This window comes from Pelophylax lessonae (genome assembly GCF_965119305.1).
Source record: "Pelophylax lessonae genome assembly, chromosome: 9".
NCBI classification, from domain to species: Eukaryota; Metazoa; Chordata; class Amphibia; order Anura; family Ranidae; genus Pelophylax; species Pelophylax lessonae.
In genome coordinates, this window is record NC_138776.1 from 225999359 (window position 1) to 226020781 (window position 21423).

A 21423-nucleotide genomic window follows, 5' to 3' on the forward strand; every position below is an offset into this window, starting at 1 on the left:
AGATACTCACCAGTCGCAAAGATACTCACCAGTCGCAAAGATACTCACCAGTCGCAAGGATACTCACCAGTCGCAAGGATACTCACCAGTCGCAAGATACTCACCAGTCGCAAGATACTCACCAGTCGCAAGATACTCACCAGTCGCAAAGATACTTACCAGTCGCAAAGATACTTACCAGTCGCAAAGATACTCACCAGTCGCAAAGATACTCACCAGTCACAAGATACTCACCAGTCGCAAAGATACTCACCAGTCGCAAAGATACTCACCAGTCGCAAGGATACTCACCAGTCGCAAGGATGCTCACCAGTCGCAAGGATACTCACCAGTCGCAAGGATACTCACCAGTCGCAAGGATACTCACCAGTCGCAAAGATACTCACCAGTCGCAAAGATACTCACCAGTCGCAAGATACTCACCAGTCGCAAAGATACTCACCAGTCGCAAAGATACTCACCAGTCGCAAAGATACTCACCAGTCGCAAGATACTCACCAGTCGCAAAGATACTCACCAGTCACAAAGATACTTACCAGTCGCAAAGATGCTCACCAGTCGCAAGATACTTACCAGTCGCAAGTCGCAGAGCACCTCTCAGTCTATAGTAACCCCTTAGTAACCTGTATTGCTTGTAGTGTTTGTACTTGTATGTAGTTTGTACTTGTAGTCCCCCCCACCAGCCCGCCCTCCTACCAGGAGATCAGATCAGATTGTTTCCAACTTACGTCCCTCGGTCTCAGTCTGGTCCTTGTCTCCCTTGCACTGGTTCCCTGGTCCGAGGCTCCGAGCTCCTGCTTCCTAGTGCGGCTTCCCCCGCTCTCCTCCGCACGTGCGTCTCCTGCTTCCTAGTGCGGCTTCCCCCGCTCTCCTCCGCACGTGCGTCTCCTGCTCCCGGCTGTCCCCCGCACTGGTTCCCTGGTCCGAGGCTCCGAGCTCCTGCCCCCGGCCTCCTAGTGCGGCTTCCCCCGCTCTCCTCCGCACGTGCGGCTCCTCCTCTACACACACAGCTCTCAGCTCTCCTCGCTGTGTGTCGTTTCCGGTTTCCGGTCGTGGACCAGTAAGCACGGTCAGGGGCGTTATATCTCCCTAATGGCACACTGGGTAAATGCAGTGGCGGATGGGCCTGAGGCGGATAGCAATTTGGCGCATGTCCTTCCACCACCGAGGATTGCAGGGCGCTTCAGTTTGCCTCCTGTTCCTAACTCCTCCTACTCCGCTTCCTCTACCGCCTCCTCATCCGGTCAGCGTAACACCTTCACCACCAACTTCAGCACAGCCAGGGGTAAACGACTGCAGGCAGTTTTGAAACTTGCCTGTTTGGGGGAAAAACCACACACCGCGCAGGAGTTGTGGAGGAGCATGGAACAGCAGACAAATGGGTGGTTGCTGCCAGCAAACCTCAAGCCCGGCCTGGTGGTGTGCGATAACGGGCGAAATCTCATAGCAGCTCTGGGCCTAGCCGGTTTGACGCACATCCCTTGCCTGGCGCATGTGCTGAATTTGGTGGTGCAGAGGTTCCTTAAAAATTACCCCGATATGTCAGAGCTGCTGCAGAAAGTGCGGGCCGTCTGTGCGCACTTTCGGCGTTCTCACCCTGCTGCTGCTCGCCTGTCAATGTAACTTCGGCCTTCCCGCTCACCGCCTCATATGTGACGTGCCCACAAGGTGGAACTCCACCTTGCACATGCTGGAAAGACTGTGCGAGCAGCAGCAGGCCATAGTGGAGTTTCAGCTGCAGCACGCACGTGTGAGTCGCTCTGCGGAACAGCACCATTTCACCACCAATAACTGGGCCTCCATGCGAGACCTGTGTGCCTTGTTGCGCTGTTTTGAGTACTCCTCCAACATGGCCAGTGCCGATGACGCCATTGTCAGCTTAACTATCCCACTTCTATGCCTCCTTCAAAAAACGATTCGGGCGATGATGGAAGAGGATGTGGCACAGGATGAGGAGGAGGATGAAGAGGTAACATTTCCAAGGCTTTCAGGGCAGTCATTCGCAAGGGGCTCCGAGGGTGGGTTCCTGCACACACAAATGCCAGGGACACAATTGTCCAGCAGGGGCACAGTTCTGGAGGATGAGGAGGAGGAGATGGAGGAGGAGATGGAACCATGTTCACAGCAGGGTGGCACCCAGGCCAGCTCATGGCCATCACTGGTGCATGGCTGGGGGGATACAGAGAACACAGACGATACACCTCCCACAGAGGACAGCCTTTCGTTGCCTCTGGGCAGCCTGGCACACATGAGCGATTACATGCTGCAGTGTCTCCACAACGACCGACGAGTTGCCCACATTCTAACTTGTGCTGATTACTGGGTGGCCACGCTGCTGGATCCCCGTTACAAGGACAACGTACCGTCCTTCACTCACTGGAGCGTGATCGCAAGATGTGCGAGTACAAGCACACGCTGGTAGACGCGATGCTGCTGGCATTCCCACCTGACAGCGGGGCCACAGTGGAAGCACAAGGCCAAGGCGGAGGAGGAGGAGGAAGATGTCGCCAACGCAACCAGGGCACCGCCAGCACCTCAGAAGGCAGGGTTAGCATGGCCAAAATGTGGAAAAGCTTTGTCAGCACGCCACAACAAACAGCAGCACCAGCAGAACGTCTTAGCAGGAGGCAGCATTTCACCAACATGGTGGAGCAGTATGTGTGCACACGCCTACATGTAGTGAATGACGGGTCTGCCCCCTTCAACTTCTGGGTCTCCAAATTGGGCACATGGCCTGAGCTTGCCCTTTACGCCTTGGAGGTGCTGGCGTGCCCTGAAGCCAGTGTATTATCTGAACGTGTATTTAGCATGGCTGGGGGGCGTTATCACAGACAAGCGCAGCCGTCTGTCCAGAGACAATGTGGACAAGCTCACATTCATTAAAATTAACCAGGCATGGATCCCACAGGACTTTTCCGTACCTTGTGCAGAATAGAGATGGATACCGACCTTACCCAGCCATTGTTCTATTTTTGCTCTTTCTCACTCTTTTGGGGTGTACCCTCATTTAAAATGACTGAAAAAAAGCAGTGTTGGCTACCTCGTCCTCCTTCACCGCCGCTTCCACCTACACCGCCCATAGGTGTGTGCAGCCTATTGCATTAGGGTGTGCACCCCAAAGTTTAAATACACATGCATGTGTTTGCCTACATGTATATGGCCCCGGTACATTACTCTCCCTGCTGGCAAAGTGAAATAGAAGTGTGTGGCACTTCTCTTATGGCAGAGCAGGTCTGAGGGAGATCTTTCCCATCTCCTCACTGGCAAACAGAGCGATAATGCTAATGTGCCCTAGGTGATTAGGGTGTGCCCAGGCACACCCGGCACACCCTGTGCGCACGCCTATGACACCGCCACATCCACCACCACCTCAACCTCCCTCCTACTCCATATGGGCCTTGTCCTTCACAGATGAAGAAAATTGTTTTATTTTTCTGGGGTTTTTTTTGTTGTTTTTTAAGTTATTTCCCTATCCACATTTGTTTGCAGAGCACTCGCCATGCTCTTAACTACGTTTTGCTGCCATTTGCAGCACTCTAGCCCTTTCCATTGGGGTTTTAGAGCCATTTTAGTGCCTGAAAGTTCGGGTCCCCATTGACTTCAATGGGGTTCGGTGTCCTGGTAAAGTTCGGAAAAAGTCCGGGACACGGACCCGGACTTTTTTTTCAAGTTCGGCCGAACCCGCCGAACACGGACATCCAGGTGTCCGCTCAACTCTACTCACTATCTATCACCGTTTTGGAGGCCATAAAATACCAAGATAGCACAAACCCCCCCCCAATGACCCCTTTTTGAAAAGACACCCCAGGGTATTTGCTAAGATGCATGGTGAGTATTTTGCAGCTCTCATTTATTTTGGAAAAAGAAAATAAAGTAAAATGCATTTATTTTTCTTTTTTTCCAATTTCAAAACTTTGTGGCAAAACGGGAGATCTGCAAAACACTCAACATGCCTGCAAATAGCTTAGCGTGTCTACTTTACGAAAAGGGGTCATTTGGGGGGGGGGGGGGGGGTTGTGCTTTCTTGGCATTTCATGGCCTCTGAATCTGTGATAGGTAATGAGGAGTGAAATCAACAATTTATGCCCTTGGAAAGCCTGAACGCGGTGATTGGTTTTTGGGGTCCTGTATGCGGCTAGACTGCCAAAAAGTCTCACACATGGGGTATTCCCATACTCAGGAGAAGCAGCAGAATGTATTTTGGGGTGTAATTTCACATATACCGATGGCACGTGTGAGAAAAATATAATTTAGTGACAACTTTGTGTAAAAAAATAAAATAAATTAATAAGAATTTTCCCGAAACTTTTGGCAAAATATATAATATTCCATGGACTTACCATGCCTCTCAGCAAATAGCTTGGAGTGTCTACTTTGCAAAATGGGGTCATTTGGGGGGTTTGTGCTATCTTAAAATTTCAGGGTCTCCAAAATCGTGATAGGTAGTGAGAATGCAATGAGCAATTTGCTCCCTTTGAAAATTCTGAAGGTGGTGATTGGTTTTCGGAGTCCTGTACACAGCTAGGCTCCCAAAAAGTCTCACACGTGGTATCCATGTACTCAGGAGAAGCAGCAGAATGTATTTGGGGTGTCATTCCCCATATACCCATGTCATGTGTGAGCAATTTTATCTTTTAGTGACAACTTTGTGTTAAAAAAAATTTAATATTCTCAAAACTTGTGGCAAAATATAAAATATTCCATGGACTCAACATGCCTCTCAGCAAATAGCTTGGGGTGTCTACTTTCCAAAATGGGGTCTTTGGGGGGGTTGCCATCTTGACATTTCAGGGCCTTTGAAACCGTGATAGGTAATGAGAAAATGCAATAAGCAATTTATGCCCTTTGAAATTCTGAAGGTGGTGATTGGTTTTCGGGGTCCCGTACACAGCTAGGCTCCCAAAAAGTCTCACAAATGTAGTATCCCTGTACTCAGGAGAAGCAGCAGAAAATGTTTTGGGGTGTAATTACACGTATACCCATGGCATGCATGAGCAATATGTAATTTCAATGATAACTTTGTGTAGGAAAAAAAAAAAAATTTTTTTTTTAGTCATTTTTCAAACACCTGTGACAAAAAAATTAAATATTCAATGGCCTCAACATGTCTCTCAGGACATTCCTTAGGATGTCTACTGTCCAAAATGTGGTAATGGGGGGGGGGGGGGGTTGTACTGCCCTGCCATTTCAGAACTTCAAGAAAGGAGAAAGTAAAAGCTGCATAAATTCCAGTATTTACACCATAGTTTGTAGACGCTGTAACTTTTGCGCAAACCAATAAATATACACTTATTGAGATTTTTTTGTCAAAGACATGTAGCTAAATACATTTTGGCCAAAATATGACAAAAATTAAGTTTGATATTTTTTAAAAGACAAAGTAGAAAATGTAATTTTTTCTCAATATTTTCACTTTTTTTTTTTTTTTTTATTAATATTGCAAAAAATAAAGCGCAGAGGTGATCAGATACCACCAAAAGAAAGCTCTGTTTGTGGGAAAAAAAGGACGTAAATTTTGTTTGGGTACAGCATTGCATGACCGCGCACTTGTCAGTTAAAGTCACGCAGTGCCAATTGAAAAAAGTGTTTTTTGAAGCTCATCCTATGACATTACTATAACAATTATTCATGTGTTTCTAGGCTACATTGGGCTTTAGCACTATGATAGTGTTTTTTAAAGGTATCATGTTATGGGACATAAAAAAATATTTTTATATTTACAGGGGAAAAAATGATGACTAAAATGTTATATTGTACAGTAAACATTTCAAAACACTGTATACTTACACTGCAGCATACAATCCCCCACATGCTGAATGAATAAAGCCTCTGACCATTGTATGAAGGATAAAAGTGAAGAACTGAAAACAAAAACAAAACAACGAACAGCAATAAATCGGTCACATTTTTAATAGAAAAATATCCTGGTTTGATACATACCTACAAACAATTCAAAACTTATAATAAGGATAACTTCATAGCCCTTTCAAAATAGATTTTTATGCATTATAATAGTATATAATAATATTAATAGTAGCTGAATCATCTTCTCCTGGGGTGAAAAAATACCTTTTTCTTTTTAGCCACCATGTTGCCTGTTACATTCATTGAAAAGTATATGTAGTAAAATAAATGTTTGCATTTATATTTGGCATCACTTTCTTAGTGCTATTGCAGAGCTATATTTTATCAGACTAAGGTTGCCGTTCTAGCCATTCTCCCCATTTGCCAGGGGCTATCTCCATTTGGGGGGGGGGGTCTGTCCCTGCCAAGCAAACATCCACAGCCATGTCCCTGGGTCCTGGCACCACTGTGGTCTGCAATTTATTTTAATTTATACATAAAAAATCCTGTTGGTGAGCTCTGTCCCCTCCTGTCTGTTAGCCCAAATAGCACGGAACAGAGGAGGTGTTTCAGGGCACATTCCTTTGCTCAGTGTTACAGTTCTGACAGGCAGCAGGCAGACTGATGGATGGGGAGTCAGCAGCTGCAAAATTCATGTATAGATTGCTTCCTCTTGTTTAGCATGACTATAGAGCATGCATTGTTAGAGGTTACTCAGTATGTCTTCTACAGGGTATTTCTTGTGCAAACTGTGTACTGCTATTTCCATTGCATGTGGCAACTTCTCTGGAGGAGGGAATTTTCATTTAGTGTTATGTGGTTTAGGGCTTTATTAAACTGAAGTGCCTCTGATTCTCTGTCCCAGTTGAAAGTGCTGAGAGGTTGGAATGTTTGTGCTTGGACACACAATTGTAAATTTGTTCTTCTGTTTTTGAAACTGTTTATTTACTCTATAAACGATTCAATTGTTCAGTAAAAAACAAAATTGAAGAATTGCCTCTTTTGTGTGTGGTGGTGAATAGGGATGATCGAACGGTTCGGGTCGACCATCGGTTCGACCCGAACATTGACTGTTCAAGGTTCGGCCAAATTCCGAACTTTTTGCTGAAAAAGTTCGGAATTCGGGAACCAGAACCGACCAAAATGCAATGGGACAGGAAATGGGCTTTAAAAGCCTGTGATTGGACCAGAACCATCAGTAAAAGCCAATTGAGGGGGCAGGAGAATGCTAGAAATGTGATTGGAGTGACTAGGGGGTCCAGAGGCTAATCATTAGTGAATACGCCCCCCAGTATATAAGATAGCCCCGCCAAATTCCTAGAATTGTAATACAGGGACTTGGAAGAGAGTGGAAGCGGTTCTGTTACTTCTGCTTCAAAGTGTCATTTAGCAATTATTAGTGTGAGGAAAGGGATATATAGTGTAGTTAGGGTACTATTTTCCACTATAGTTAGCTTTAATAATCTAGTTTCTGTAGGGAAAGTGTTAAGTGTAAGGGGACCGTAGTGTAGTGTAGGGTTAACTGACTCTGACTGCTATGGCAGGGTGACAAAACCCTTCCATTTCAGGGTGACTGCTATAGAGAAGATCGTTTCTCTTAGGTCACTTATAGAACAGCCACATGGCTTCTCACCTGTCAACCTGCTTTTTGCTGCAGGCATTTATAGGGCTTTTTTGAGGACATGTTTGGAGTCAGGCATGACATCTGAACTTCTGTGTAGGGGTATATATACACACACACACACACACACACACACACACACATGTATGTATATATACACATATATAGGTGTGAAAGTAGCAGAACACTATGCTTGCGCTACTGAAATAATTAACAGGCATATGTCTCCGCTCCTATCACACCTATGTGTGTATGTGTATAAATACATATAAGTGTGTGTGTGTATATATACCCCTATACAGAAGTTCAGATGTTTTGCATGCCTCCAAAGACCCCAAAAAAATGCCCAAAAAAACCACCTGCTGCAAAAACACACCTGGGCATTTTTGTAGCTGGCGTTTTTTTGGGCATTTTTTGGGCGTCTTTGGAGTCAGGCATGACATCTGAACTTCTGTGTAGGGGTATATATACACATACGTGTGTGTGTGTGTGTGTATATATACCCCTACACAGAAGTTCAGACCTTCCTGAGGCGTTTTTGTAGCTGGCATTTTTTTGGGCACTTTATTCTGTGCATAGGCAAAACAGCCAGCGTTACACATTAGTGGGCGGGACCAACTACTGCATGTGCACCTACAGCTGTGTAAAATTCAGGTTGATTTTACACAGCTGTGGTTGCACATGCAGTATTTGGCCCCGCCCACTGTCCCCTTCTTCCATACCCACCAATGTATAAACCCTGGCTGTTTTGTCTATGCAGGGGACAAATGGCCGAAGCCCCACATATCAGGCTCGCCCTTCCTGACATCAGAGCTTTGATTTGACAGCTCCGGACTCACACTCCCTCTCACTGCAGCCGTACGCCCCGCTGGCTTGCCCTCCAATCCCTGGCTGTGCTGGAGAGAAGTTTACACTGCTGCATGCACTGCTATTGGCTGCACTCATTTATTATCCATCCAATGCCGCCATTTTTCCTTTGGTTCCTTTATTCTGCTAATCAAGATTTTAGGATATGTAGCACCATCCTAGGTAGGTTCTAGAGAGAGTGTATAGTTTTGGATCTTTTCTGCCTACCAGAGAGATTGCCAGCTAAATCTATATTCTCTGCCTACCAGAGAGCAGGATCTGCTAGTAAGGGCTACTCATGGTGCTCAGGTGCAGTTCAGTTTGTCTGAAGTGTTTCACACTGGTCCAATAGGGAGGCATATTGGACAGTGGGAAGAAACCTGACAAATAAGTGCACAGGCATTTAGTACAGCCCTGGTTATTGGCAAAGGAGGAAAGTGCCTTGGTGCATGCTGGCATACTGTGCAAATGCAAAGGGGTGTGCTCTTTCAGCTGGAGAGCAGGGATCCCAGAGGGAGGGGGTGGCTGCCCCTCCTCTGTAGAAATAGCCATGTGGCCTCAGGTGGTAGACCTGAGGGCCTGAGAGTCAGAGGAGCTGAACCCAGATGTCCTGCAGAGCTTACTAGAAGGGAGACACTGGAAAGGATCTGATTCTGCATAAGTGAGTACAGATCTGTGTCAAGGGACCTGTCCAGAGAGGGCCATCCCTTCAGCTAGAAGAGTCAGTGTATGGGTGTCAGTCAAGGGGATGCTAGAGGGTGTCCTGAAGATAATGTAGTTGCATCAAGTTCACTGCTGGAGAGAGCAAGAAGACTTAAGCCTTCCATACAAGTGGCAGTATAGTTAAAGCAGTGTGATTGCTTCAACAAATAACCTGGTAATGCCAAGTGAGAGTTGTCCTTATTAACTGTTAATAGTTCAAGTTGGAGTATCCCACTATTCCCTTCTCCCATCCAAGTTCCACAATAAATACCAAAAACCAAAACCCCTGATGCTCCTGATGATGCACGTGGTGCAAAGCGGCCATAGAGCTTGACTTATATGCTAGAGGTCCTCCTGCCATTCTGAGCTCAGTTTGTCAGCACTCGGCATACTATGTAAGTTTATGTGCCTCATGTTTTTTTGCACTTAGACTGCTTGCACCATTAGTTGTAGAGTCTAAACACCATCCCCTGCTGTTTGTGGTTTGGTGGTGTTTTTAATTTAGTTTTTTTACATATTTTAATAAATACTACACTATGACAATGTTTTTCTGGTGTCGGTGATCCTTCTGTCTGGCTTGATGAGATTGAGCATTTTCCCTGATGTCTTCACCTGTGAGGTTGGAAGATCTACCACATCCATAGAGTATTAGATGTATCTTCATAAGGAAGACCATTGAATAATGAATGTGGCTTTGCGGTCTTATAAAACTTAGACAGCAACTGTTTTTGGTGAGTGTGCACTTCTTATATTTGGTGGAGGCAGCACACAGATGGTGATTTACTGAGCTTGTGGAGTAATAACACTGGAACTATTTAATTACACTTATGAACTTTTATTCACATTATTGTGATCTATTTTATTCAATTTAAAACTCAGTTTTGTTTATGCAAATGTGTATACTTGTTGGCAGTATTATTCATACAGCTCTGCTTTTTTCTTTTTTAAAACTCCTGGACTGTTTATTGAGTAACGAGCAATTGGGAGTAAGGTGGATGAGTGAACTGTCCCTAAAGCCCCTTACACACGCACCGATTGTTGGCTGTAAATTTTCGGCCAACGTCCGATCGGCCGATTGTCGGCTTGTTAGTATGATGCTTCCGACAAACGACTGCGACTTTTCGGCCGAACAAAATCTGGTGTGCATGCTATAAAATTTTTGTTGGCAGTCAACAGAACGGCCGATTGTTCCTCAGTCAGTACAGATTTCGGCAGACAAAACTCAGATGAGCAAGACTGGGCATGCTCAGAGAAGAAAAAACACACGGAAAGTAAACCAGAACATGACATCACTTCTGCAGTTGGTTGTTGTTGGTCGACAAAATTTGTGTGCAGTCTAGAGCACATTTCAACCAACACAACAACACTGGAAAAAAGACGGCCGATCGGTCGGCCAACAATCAGTGCATGTGTACGAGGCTTAAGTGACTGTCTGCAGATAATCACAGGAGGCCCAAGAAGTCATCACACAGTAAGCCCTACGGGGACAGTGCTACAGACTGTAAGTGTACTTTATTTAATTAATTGGTGTCTTTGCAGTTTAATGAATTCCTGAACCTTGCACCCTGTATAACGCATTCCTGAACCTTGCATTATGTACAATACACTTCTAAACCTTGCACTCTGTATGAAACGCACTCCTGAACTTTGCATCCTATGTGAAATGCACTGCTGAACCTTTGCTTTTTGCGGGGTAAAAAAAAAAAGTTGGCACTAGTGATTTTAGTCTTTCAACATTCTATTTCCTTAATAAAATCTGGATAGAAAGGTTAGGGTACAGACTACCCAAAAATATATTAATATAGCTCAAGTCTTCCAGCTGCAGTTAATGTGGTTGTTGGTCCCTTAAGAGCAGACTTCAGATTCTAGGCCCCTGACCCTATGGGAGCAGTCACAGGTACATTAGTTGAAAAGCAAATGAGAAGTGAGAACTTCTTGCTATGTCCATCAGCAGCAGCTTCAACCAAGCTCCCCAGGACTCACATCAGCGCAGTAGAATTCTCCAAAGACACCTAATATAGGCAGACATCTTTTTACTCTGCTCCCTCTGGATAAATCCTCTAGCAAGGCAGCTGAAATTCCCTGGGTCTTTAGCACAGACCCTGGCTGGGGCAAAGCCCAGAGCTGAAAGAGTCTACTCAAAGTATGCTTACCATAGAGAAGCCCAGGATGGAAGACCCTTCTGGAAATTTTTTTCCAACTGTTTATCATCTTCCCTTTAGCTCACAAGGACCAAATCCCTTAGTGATCGGTTGTATTGAATAAATATTCTCAATAACTCATACATTGTTTGTTGTGAGAAGGTGAGTGCCCTCTGCATGTTCCCAATTGTGTTAGTATAGTACTGATTGTGTTTCTAAGGCCATATTTCTGTCTGTCAGTATGGTATCAAATGTTTCTTGGACATGTTTGGACATGTGTCAATACAGTACTATTGATGCCTCTGCAAACATGTTTATTGTTATTCCTAAGCCATTTCTGAAAAAGTTGGGCGAAAAGTTAAAGCCGTGCAAACGTTTGCCCCGAAGATCGCCTGTTTGCCCGTTTGACGAACACCCGAATTTGCGGGGCGCTCAGTGGGATGGGAGTGCATTCTAGGGCCCTGATTGGCTGAAGCAATGGACCTGACCACTGGTCAGGTGCAAGGCTTTGCCCAACCATGTCAGAGTCCTGAGTGGACAAATTCATTACATTTAGTGCTGTATACACATTTTTTTGGTTGCTGCATCTTTGGTTCTGGTATGGATTTTAAGGGAAAACCATGCCAAAATTGAAAAATAAAAAAAATGGAGTCCCCCAAAAAATTCATAATATACCATTATTCGAGCATGCAGCCTGGCAGGTGAGGAAAGAAGGGGGCGGGCGAACGAGCACCCCCCTTCCTGGACCATACCAGGCCACATGCCCTCAACATGAGGGGGGTTGCTTTGCCCCCCCCACCCCAAAGCACCTTGTCCAAATGTTGATGGATACAAGGGCCTCTTCCCCACAACCCTGGGCAACGGTTGTATGGGTCTGCGGGTGGGGGGCTTATTGGAATCTGGAAGCCCCTTTTAGCAAAGGGGTCCCCAAGATCCTGCCCTCACATTTGTGAATGAGTATGGGGTATTCATTCACTAAAAAAAGTCAAAAATAATAAAACATACACAGTTTTTGGCAATTTCTTTAATTAAAAAAAAAAATAAAATGTCCCCCAATGTAGATCCATAGTCAATCAGGATGCCCGCCACACCGCCGAACCCAAAAAGAGAGAAAAAAGCTCCACCCTTGATGAAGGCTCCCCGCCGCCTGCCTGCTCTGCTGTGTGACAGTTCTAAGATATGTACGGGGCTGAGCCACCTGGTGACGTCACCTGGTGGCATTGCCCCAATATGATGCCACCAACTGGTTTGCGATTTGAGTCTGAACTTTTGCCGTGAACCAAACTGGGTGGGGGGGTTTGGCACATCTCTAGTTTGGAAAAACATTAGCTTTAAGAGAAGTGCCCAAACAAATATTACAATCTGTTTGTAATCATTTTCCTCCTGTGTGCGTGTTTGTATAGGGATCTTGGCAGCAGGATAGGCTCAGGGGAGAAATACAAAAAGCTTTAAAGCAGTATTAAACATCAAACATTTATTATAACTGCAGCCTAACAATTCCTAGATGTGGTGACTGCATAAGTTTTTTTATGTTTTTAGGCTTTTTTTTCATTCACTTTTACCTGGTGATCTGGCCAGTATATCTGTCCTGCAGAAGTAGCTGTTAGAGGGTTGGGACAAATTATCACCGACAGGAGTGCTTACAATGATCAGTTTGCATTTATTTATGTAAAACCTTTATCCCAAAGGAAAAAAAAATATATTGCTGTAACCATTTATAAAGTGTTAGTTGAAGTTTGGCTTGTCTTGTTACTGTGTCTTTATCAACTAGTACATCCAACACTCCCCCCAGATTAACCATGCTGCTGTCCAAAGGTGTCTCTATTGCTCCTTCATAGGGTGTAGGAATCCTATTACAAGAAGTGTTTTACTGGCTGAATCACCAGGTGAAAAGGTAGGGAAACAAACACTAAAAAATAAAACTAATGTAGTCACAGCATTTTAAAAAAAATGGTAAACTGTAAATTTTTGAAATTTTTGGGTTTGGGTTTAATACCTCTTTAAATCAGGTTTGGTTACACATCAAATGGGGTTGATTTATTAATACTGGAGAGTGCAAAATCTGGTGCAGCTGTGCATGGGAGCCAATCAGCTTCTTACTTCGACAAAAAAATCATGAAGCTAATTGCTTTCTATGCAGAGCTGCACCAGATTTTGCACTCTAAAGTTTTAGTAAATGAAACCTAATGTGTTTTTTCATAGTCCAATTACAAAACACACACAAAAAGACACTTCCTAACAGTACCAACAAAATTTTCCTGCCTAATCTGACTTCCAGTTCTGCTGCCTATTCAGTATGAATTTAGTCAATTTATGCTATTCTGCACAGTATTATATTGATGAAAAACATCATCAGAGAAACACCCAAGTCTAACTTGAATGTTTATACAGATCACACATGAGCATATGTAATGTCTACAATACAATCATACTGCTGGTGATAGCACATTATTCTGCTAGGGGATTATTAGTACAGAACATGCTTGCAACTTAGCTCCCTGGTTAAAAAATATGTTCTAAGAATGATAAACTGAATTATGTACCCTTCAGCCATAGAGTAATCCTCCTTGGCTCTAATAATTTGTACAGTATGACATCAAAACTTACTTGTAGCGATAGGTTACTGATTAAACAGGTAATTCCAAAGATGATTAGGATGAGATTTGTGAAAACAAATGCCCTGGTAGCATTGGTAACTTTCTGAATAGTCTTAAACCTTAAGAGAAGAAAGCAACAATTAGTTTTCCGTGGATTAGTTTGGATTTTCCTTACTGGTTTGAATTTACAAGACTACAGATTAAAGGACAAATAAATTTAAAATACTGAAACGTGCCGTTCATGCTTTATATGTATTATGTATGTACAAACTGTTGTGTCATGCTACTTATTGTTGTAGAGAATAAAACAATATACCTTTTTTATACATTCATGAATCTTCTAGTTATGCCACACACACACCTCATTTAGGCTCCATGTACACGGGACGTTGTTAAAAGTCCCTTTGAATGCTGGAATTTTTAAGACGTTTGAAACGTCCGTTCGGTCGCGTTTGTACCCGCGTTTAGCGGGCGTTTAGCGGGCGTTTGCGGGCGTTTGCGTTTAGAAGCGTTCCTAGAGGTCAAAAAAATTATTCCCCTTTAAAATGAAAAAACGCGAACGCTAAACGCGGGTCATCGCGTTTGGACGCGTTCAGACGCGTTTGTGCGTTTGAAACGCCGGGAAACACACGTTCGAACGCAAATAATTGCGTTCTAAAAACAGTCCCTGAACACAACTGCCTGCAAATGACTGTACACGACCTGGTGTACATGGACAGATAAGATAAAATGTAGATGGGTTCAGGGGCTTCTGAAAAAAACGCCCAACTGCTCCTAAACGGCCATTTCCAGCGTCCCGTGTACATGGAGCCTTAAAGTTCCAAAACTACCCCCCCCCCCCATACATTTAATTTAAAGTCCCAAACAAGTCCCCTTTCTAGATTACAGTAATACAGTATATGGCCTTTCAAAAGATGTGGTCAAATCTAAAGTCACAAAGATGAAAAGTGGTAATTGACATAGGGGGCATTTCACTAAGAGCAAATAAAATGCGGTAAAATATTGCATGCAGTAAATCAGTTGTGAAAGTTCAGTTCACAAAAAATTTACTTTTAAATACCGAATGCGATATTTGTTTGGTTTAGCAGTAATTACCGCATTATTTAATGGAGTAATTTACCACATTGAGCTGGCTGCTAAGAAGCGAACCAGGATTTGTCAAAAACAGCCTGGGGGTCAGGGGACCCCCACGCTGTTTTTTCACAATGCTGGTTGCTAAGTAGCAGGCTCGGCAAGCCAACCCTCGCCTCCTTAACAACCGATGGCTCATCAGCTGTCAGCAGGCTTCCCCGCTAACAGCTGATTGTGACAAAAAGAAACGACAATGAAAAAGTATGAAAAAAATCAGTCAAAATAAAAAAAAAAATAAAAAATTGTGGGGTTCCCTTTAAAATTCATACCAGACCCACGCCAAAAAAGTCCCCAACAAAATTCATACCAGACCCTTATCCGAGCGTGAAGCCTGACAAGTCAGGAAAGGGGGAGAAACGAGTGAGCCCCCCCCACCTCCTGATCCATACCAGGCCACATGTCGTCAACATGACGTCATGGTGCATGCTGGGTCAGTGACATCACCAGGTGGCCCCGCACTTACCTATGTAAAAACTGTCAAATGGCGAAGGAGGCATTTGATGGCAAGCCGTCCTTGAGAGCAGAGCTCTTTAATTTTTATTTTATTTTGGGTTTCGGTGGTGCGTGGACATTATTGATGCTGGATTTACATCGGGACACATTTTTTTTTAATTGTTATTTTTTAATAAAGGATCTGTCAAAAACTGTCTCTGGGTTTTCTTACTTTTTGGCAATTTTTTGGTAAATTGGTACCCCATATTCATTTACATAATTACAATAAGGCCCCTGCCCGCAGACCTCCGGTCACGGTTGTGGGGATGAGGCCCTTGTTCCCATCAACATGGGGACAACATGCTTGGTGTGCAGGGGCAGAGCCCCTCTGCCCCAAATCACCCACCCCCCCATGTTGAGGGCATGTGGTCTGGTATGGTTCAGGAGTGGGGGCATTCGCTCATACCGCATCCTTTCCTGACCTGCCGGGCTGCATGCTCGGATAAGGGCATAGTATGAACTGGGGGGGGACCCCACGCTGTTTTTTCTCATACTTTTAAATTGTCTGCTTTGTACAATCAGCTGTTAGCGGGGAAGCTGATGCAGATGAGTCCCAGTGATAAAAGAGCTCCAACTGCTGGCGAAAATTCTGCAAGGCCTTGCTAGAACAGGAACTTCACTTGTCACTATTCTTAACCACTTGCCGATCGCCTCAAGACTATTTACTGTGACACTCAGCCGCTTACAGGCAAAGAGACGTAGACCTACGTCACCTGCCCCCGAGCACCCCCGGCCCCGCTGATGATCTGATTTGGTTCAGAACTGATCAGTCATCAGGTCCAGGCCAATGATTTTTGGCCTGGACCTGTTGATCAGTCCTGCCCAATCAGATACTGTCTGTGCCTGTGAAATGTAAACACAGTCACAGAAAAGACCCACTCTCTCCCCCAAATCCTTTTTGGATTAATCGAGAGGAGAGAGCAGATCTGAACTGTGAGTACTGCACTAAGCACACCTAGGCTAGGCACATTTAACCCCCGTTCAACCCCCAGTTAATCCTTACACCACCTGTGACAACACACATTGTATACAGTATATAGCATTTTCCTATATACCGTTATAAGTGTGACTTGGGACCAGGTTTAGCGCTTGCAGCCGTTCCTTTTAGGCTTAGGATACCCGCCACCCCCCAAATAAAGATTTACCCCCTGATCCCCCCGATCACCCCCCGTTTACCCCTTCCCCCTTGTCACATTGCACACTAATTTACAGGTAGTACAGTGGTTTACTGTATTTTGTATTAGTGTGATTGTGACTCGAGTTAGCGCTAGCGAGTTCGTTTCTGTGCCAAGGAGGTTTAGGGTCCCTGCCACCCCCCCATAAATATTTAACCCCCTGATCACCCCCAGTTAACCCCTACACCCCCTGTCACAACACACACTGCATACAGTATATAGCAGTTTCCTATATACCTGTATAAGTGTGACTTGTGACCAGGTTTAGCGCTTGCGGCCGTTCCTTTTAGGGTTAGGATACCCGCCACCCCCCCAATAAAGATTTACCCCTTTGATCCCCCTGATCACCCCCAGTTAACCCCTTCCCCCCTGTCACATTGCACACTATACACAGGTAATATAATGTTTTTTCTGTATATCTGTGATAGTGTGATTGACTTCAGTTAGCGCTAGATAGGGTCCCCGCCATCCCCCAACCCCCCCCCCCAATAAAGATAAACCCCCTGATCTCCCCTGATCACCGCCAGTTAACCCCTTCTTTGCCCTGTCACAGCGTCACTTTTATAGTGTAAAGTTTTTTTCTGATCACTATTATTAGTGTCACAAGTGACATTAGTTAGTGTTAGCGTCAGTCTAGGATAGCGCAGATCCCCCGCGCATAGTTAGAAATAACCCCTTGATTACCACATACACACACATACACCTCCATTACTAGTATAGTGTTTGAACAGATCAATATCTGATCTGATCAGAACTATACTAGCATCCCCGATAGTTAAGGGTTTCCAAAACGCGGTGTTTGCACGATCAGCACTGATTCCTGCCAGCACCTGCGTTTTATCCCCGCTGCCCAGCCCACCCCACCGAGACAAGTGTAGTAATCAATAGATCACTGTCACTTACAAAAAACACAAAACCGCTGTGTTAGCAAAGTCAGGCCTGATCCCTGCTAGCATTAGCAGTTTTTTTTGGTAGCGGTTGAAATAGTCCTTGACAACCAGGTGCTTTTTTACCTGTGAGTCACACTACTGTACCTGTAAATTAAGTTGCTAAAATTACCAAACGGTGGTACAGTAGTGAAGAGGCCTACAGTATACTGACCATGTCAGATGAGAGCGATGGGGAAGCCTCACTGACAGAATCAGGGTCAGTATACGAACCTGAAGAGAGCAGCGTCTCCCTGACAGATAGCTCCGACGACGGATGGGTCCCTGTTTGAACCAGGTATACCTGACCCCATTCTGGAGTTGCTTAGGTACAGAGATCGCAGCATGCTCCTATGGAGCAGAGTGTCGGTACTAGTGCCACTCAGACTTCTGGTGATCTGGCGAGCACCAGCACCCTAGTACATCCTGGACCTAGTACAACCAGCACTGCAGTAACACATTTGGCGACGTGGCAAGTCCCATAAGTGCAGTTGAAGCTGCTGCGGTGGCTAGCACAAGTAGTGGCCCGCAGCCACCATGTTTTTGAAGACAGGCCCGTAGTGCCTTCCCTGATGCGCTGGCATATCCTGATTGGCAACCCACTGATACTACAGCGCCCGTACTTCCCCCCATTCACTGGCCAACCTGGAATCCATGTGGAAACAGACAATTTTACTTCCCTGAATTTTTATGAGCGGTTTTTCACAGAAGATCTTTTCAGATCTATTGTGGACCAATCAAATTTATACGCTGGTCAATTCATCGTCGCCACCAACCCAAATTCGCCCCTTGCCAGACAATTCGGCTGGAAACCTGTAACGGTTTCCAAGTTTAAGACGTTTATGGGCCTTTTCCTCAACACGGGCATAACCAAAAAGAGTGAATTGCGGTTATATTGGTCCACTAGCCCAATTCACCATATGGGCGTGTACTCTGCGTCCATGTCCAGGGTGAGATACGAGCAAATTCTGCGGTTTATGCATTTCCACGACAATGAAATCTGTCGTCCTCGAGGAGACTCTGAATATGACCGGCTTCACAAAATTTGGCCCCTTGTAGACCACTTCAATCAGCGGTTTGCACAGTTGTCTGTGTTGGTGAGTTAAGGAAATAAAATCAGGTGCGCTAACCAAATGTACATCCAAACATATGCATCTAAACATAAATGGGTAATAAAACAATATTACAAGTGTTGGTGCTACAGGATAACAGCTGTAAAACAAATAGAGAAACCTCCTATCTCAGTGGATGCCCAATCGGGGGAAACGCGTCAGAGAGGAGGCGCCGCGACATCACTAGACACAGTGACACGGCGGTTTAGCACTGCAGGCGACCGCCGCTACCTGCTTCATCTCCAGAGGTTTTTTTGAGCCTGGTCCTTCAACACAATTGTAAGTGTGATTTTATATGCTCATTAAATGGTTTTATGATAATGCACCATGGCGGTCCCTTTTTCTTTGTTCCCACAACATTGAGGACAAGATTTGAGATCACACTAGAGGACCCACCCTATTCCCGTGCAGGACAGGAGTATCATATTGTTCCAGGCCTGATTTCACATCCCTTTTGGTAAGAGTCCACTCTCTCCCTTGAGGATTGGTGTTGGCCTCAGCTATCTGGAACTCTTCCTTCCGCTGCATGGTTTTTGGAGCAGAGCTATCTTTTATGCCCTTATAATTCCATCTTCTGGTAAGCAGTAAAGCTGGTGGTGGGACGCTGAACTTTCCTTCACGTGGTCCACACTTTTCAGCTTCATTGTTTCTTCAGTGGAGTATTTTGGATAGTGACTTGGACTCACCTGTTCACATCACATTTGAACTGTTTTTGGATATTCATTTGGATGGACATTTTGTTTGTTACACAAGGGTGTCTTGATTCAGTTGTATTGATTTGCACCTGTTTCTCTATTTGTTTTACAGCTGTTATCCTGTAGCACCAACACTTGTAATATTGTTTTATTATCCATTTATGTTTAGATGCATATGTTTGGATGTACATTTGGTTAGCGCACCTGATTTTATTTCCTTATCTCACATTATTACTCTAAGGTAGCAGCTTATTCACCAAAGATCAGCGCACTTTTTTCACTTTACTGTGTTGGTGAGTCCCTGATTAAGTTTAATGGCCGCCTTGCTATGAAACAGTATCTCCCCAGCAAGCGTGCCAGATACGGGGTCAAGCTGTATAAGCTCTGTGACAGGGCCACAGGCTATACAGTTAGTTTCTGGGTCTACAAGGGAAAAGATAGCACTGTGGAGCCCCCCAACTGCCCAGACTACATAGGGAGCAGCGGCAAGATAGTTTGGGACTTGGTGTCACCCTTATCCGGAAAGGGGCACCATTTGTACGTGGACAATTTTTACACATGCGAGCCACTTTTTAGTCACCTGCTAGAATTACAAATTGGCGCATGTGGCACCGTGCGACCTAATCGCCGAGGCTTCCCCCAACGGATTGTTAATTCCTGTCTTAGTCGGGGGAGAGAGCCTGCTTGAAAACGGACAAATTGCTTGCAGTGAAGTGGAGGGATATACGGAATGTTTTCGTTCTGTCCTCCCTTCACGCAGACACGATGGTCCAAATTACTACGGCAACAGGTGTTATGGAGAAACCCCTCTGTGTCCAAGACTATAACCTTAATATGGGAGGGGTGGAACTTAACGACCAGCTTTTGGCGCCGTACTTAGTTGCCCGTAAAGCCAGACGCTGGTACAAAAAAGTGTCTGTTTATTTATTTCAATTGGCTATGCTTAACGCCTTTGTACTATACAGAGTGTCAGGATGAACTGGATCCTTCCGAGAATACCAAGAGATCATCAATGCCTACCTGTACCTATACCTGTGTTCCTGCCCAACTTCCCCTTCCAGTTGCAGTGAGCCGGCTGCATGAGAGGCATTTTTCACATGTCCTCCCGCGTACCCATACCCAAAGATACCCCCCAAAGGAGATGTCGTGTCTGTAGCAGGCATGGATTTAGGCGTAACACTCGCTATTATTGTCCCACCTGTCCTTACCAACCTGGTCTGCATCAGGGAATATTTCGAGCGCTACCACACACTAGTGGAGTTTTAGTGTAGGGTACAGCACGACAGTGTAGGGCACACAAACACAGGGTCTCGAAAGATGTTTAATGGCTATCGACATTTTGAGAGACCCCAACCTGGAAAGTTACAGTTCAGAAAGAAAAAGTGTAAAAAGAAAAAAAAAAAAAACACATGTTTTTAAAAAGTTACAAAAAAACCCCAAAAAATATAAAATAAAGCCAAAAACAGTTGTCGTTTCAGTTATTTTTCTATTCTTCTACTCTTCCTACTGTACCTCTGGATACCTCTGACGGTAGCGCTGTGGTAGGTGATTTCACCACTGCAGTTAAAATACCTTTAGGTATACGTGGAATTTTGTCATGTATACCCGCCATTAAGAAATGGGTTTGGATGTTTGGGCGGTGAATGGTGCGTATACTACACAATTTTCCTGCGGAGATTTGTTAGGTTCTCTTTTTTTCGTTCAGCCCACAGGCTGCATGAGAAAAAAAAACCTACACTATATGCCAAATAAAGACCAGCAATGTACTGGTACATTACTGGACTTTGAGTGGTTACACCAGGATGATGCCTGCAGATTTAGGCATCATCTTGATATAGTTTTTTACAGCCAGCGGTTGGCTTACATGTAAAAGCAATCCTAGCAGATAACTGGCCGCTAGACTGCTTTTACAAGTAGTGGGAGGGGACTCTCCCCCCCAAGTAGTGGGAGGGGACTCTTCCCCCCCCCTCCCCCCCGCCGCCTTCCTTCTTTTTCTCAGGCTCTCCTGTCCCACCGGTTAACCCAAGAGTGCAGCCGGTGGTTAAATTTTCTAACCATAAAGCTGATTGGAGACGAGAATGGCTCCAATCATCTCTATGGCCTAAGATACCGGAAGCTACAAGCATTTCATGACTTCTGTT

At 44.8% G+C, this 21423-nt stretch overlaps 1 protein-coding gene across 1 annotated transcript in view; it reads right to left on the bottom strand.

Moving 5' to 3' along the window:
* Window positions 1-21423, bottom strand: part of SLC43A1 (solute carrier family 43 member 1) — a 1050749-nt gene that overhangs the window by 163267 nt on the left and 866059 nt on the right. The window contains exons 12-13 of the mRNA XM_082268121.1: window positions 13762-13870; window positions 5788-5861 (exon numbers count right to left, since the gene is read on the bottom strand). Of these exons, the coding sequence (XP_082124247.1) occupies window positions 5788-5861; window positions 13762-13870 (183 nt within the window). The remainder of the gene's footprint in view (window positions 1-5787; window positions 5862-13761; window positions 13871-21423) is intronic.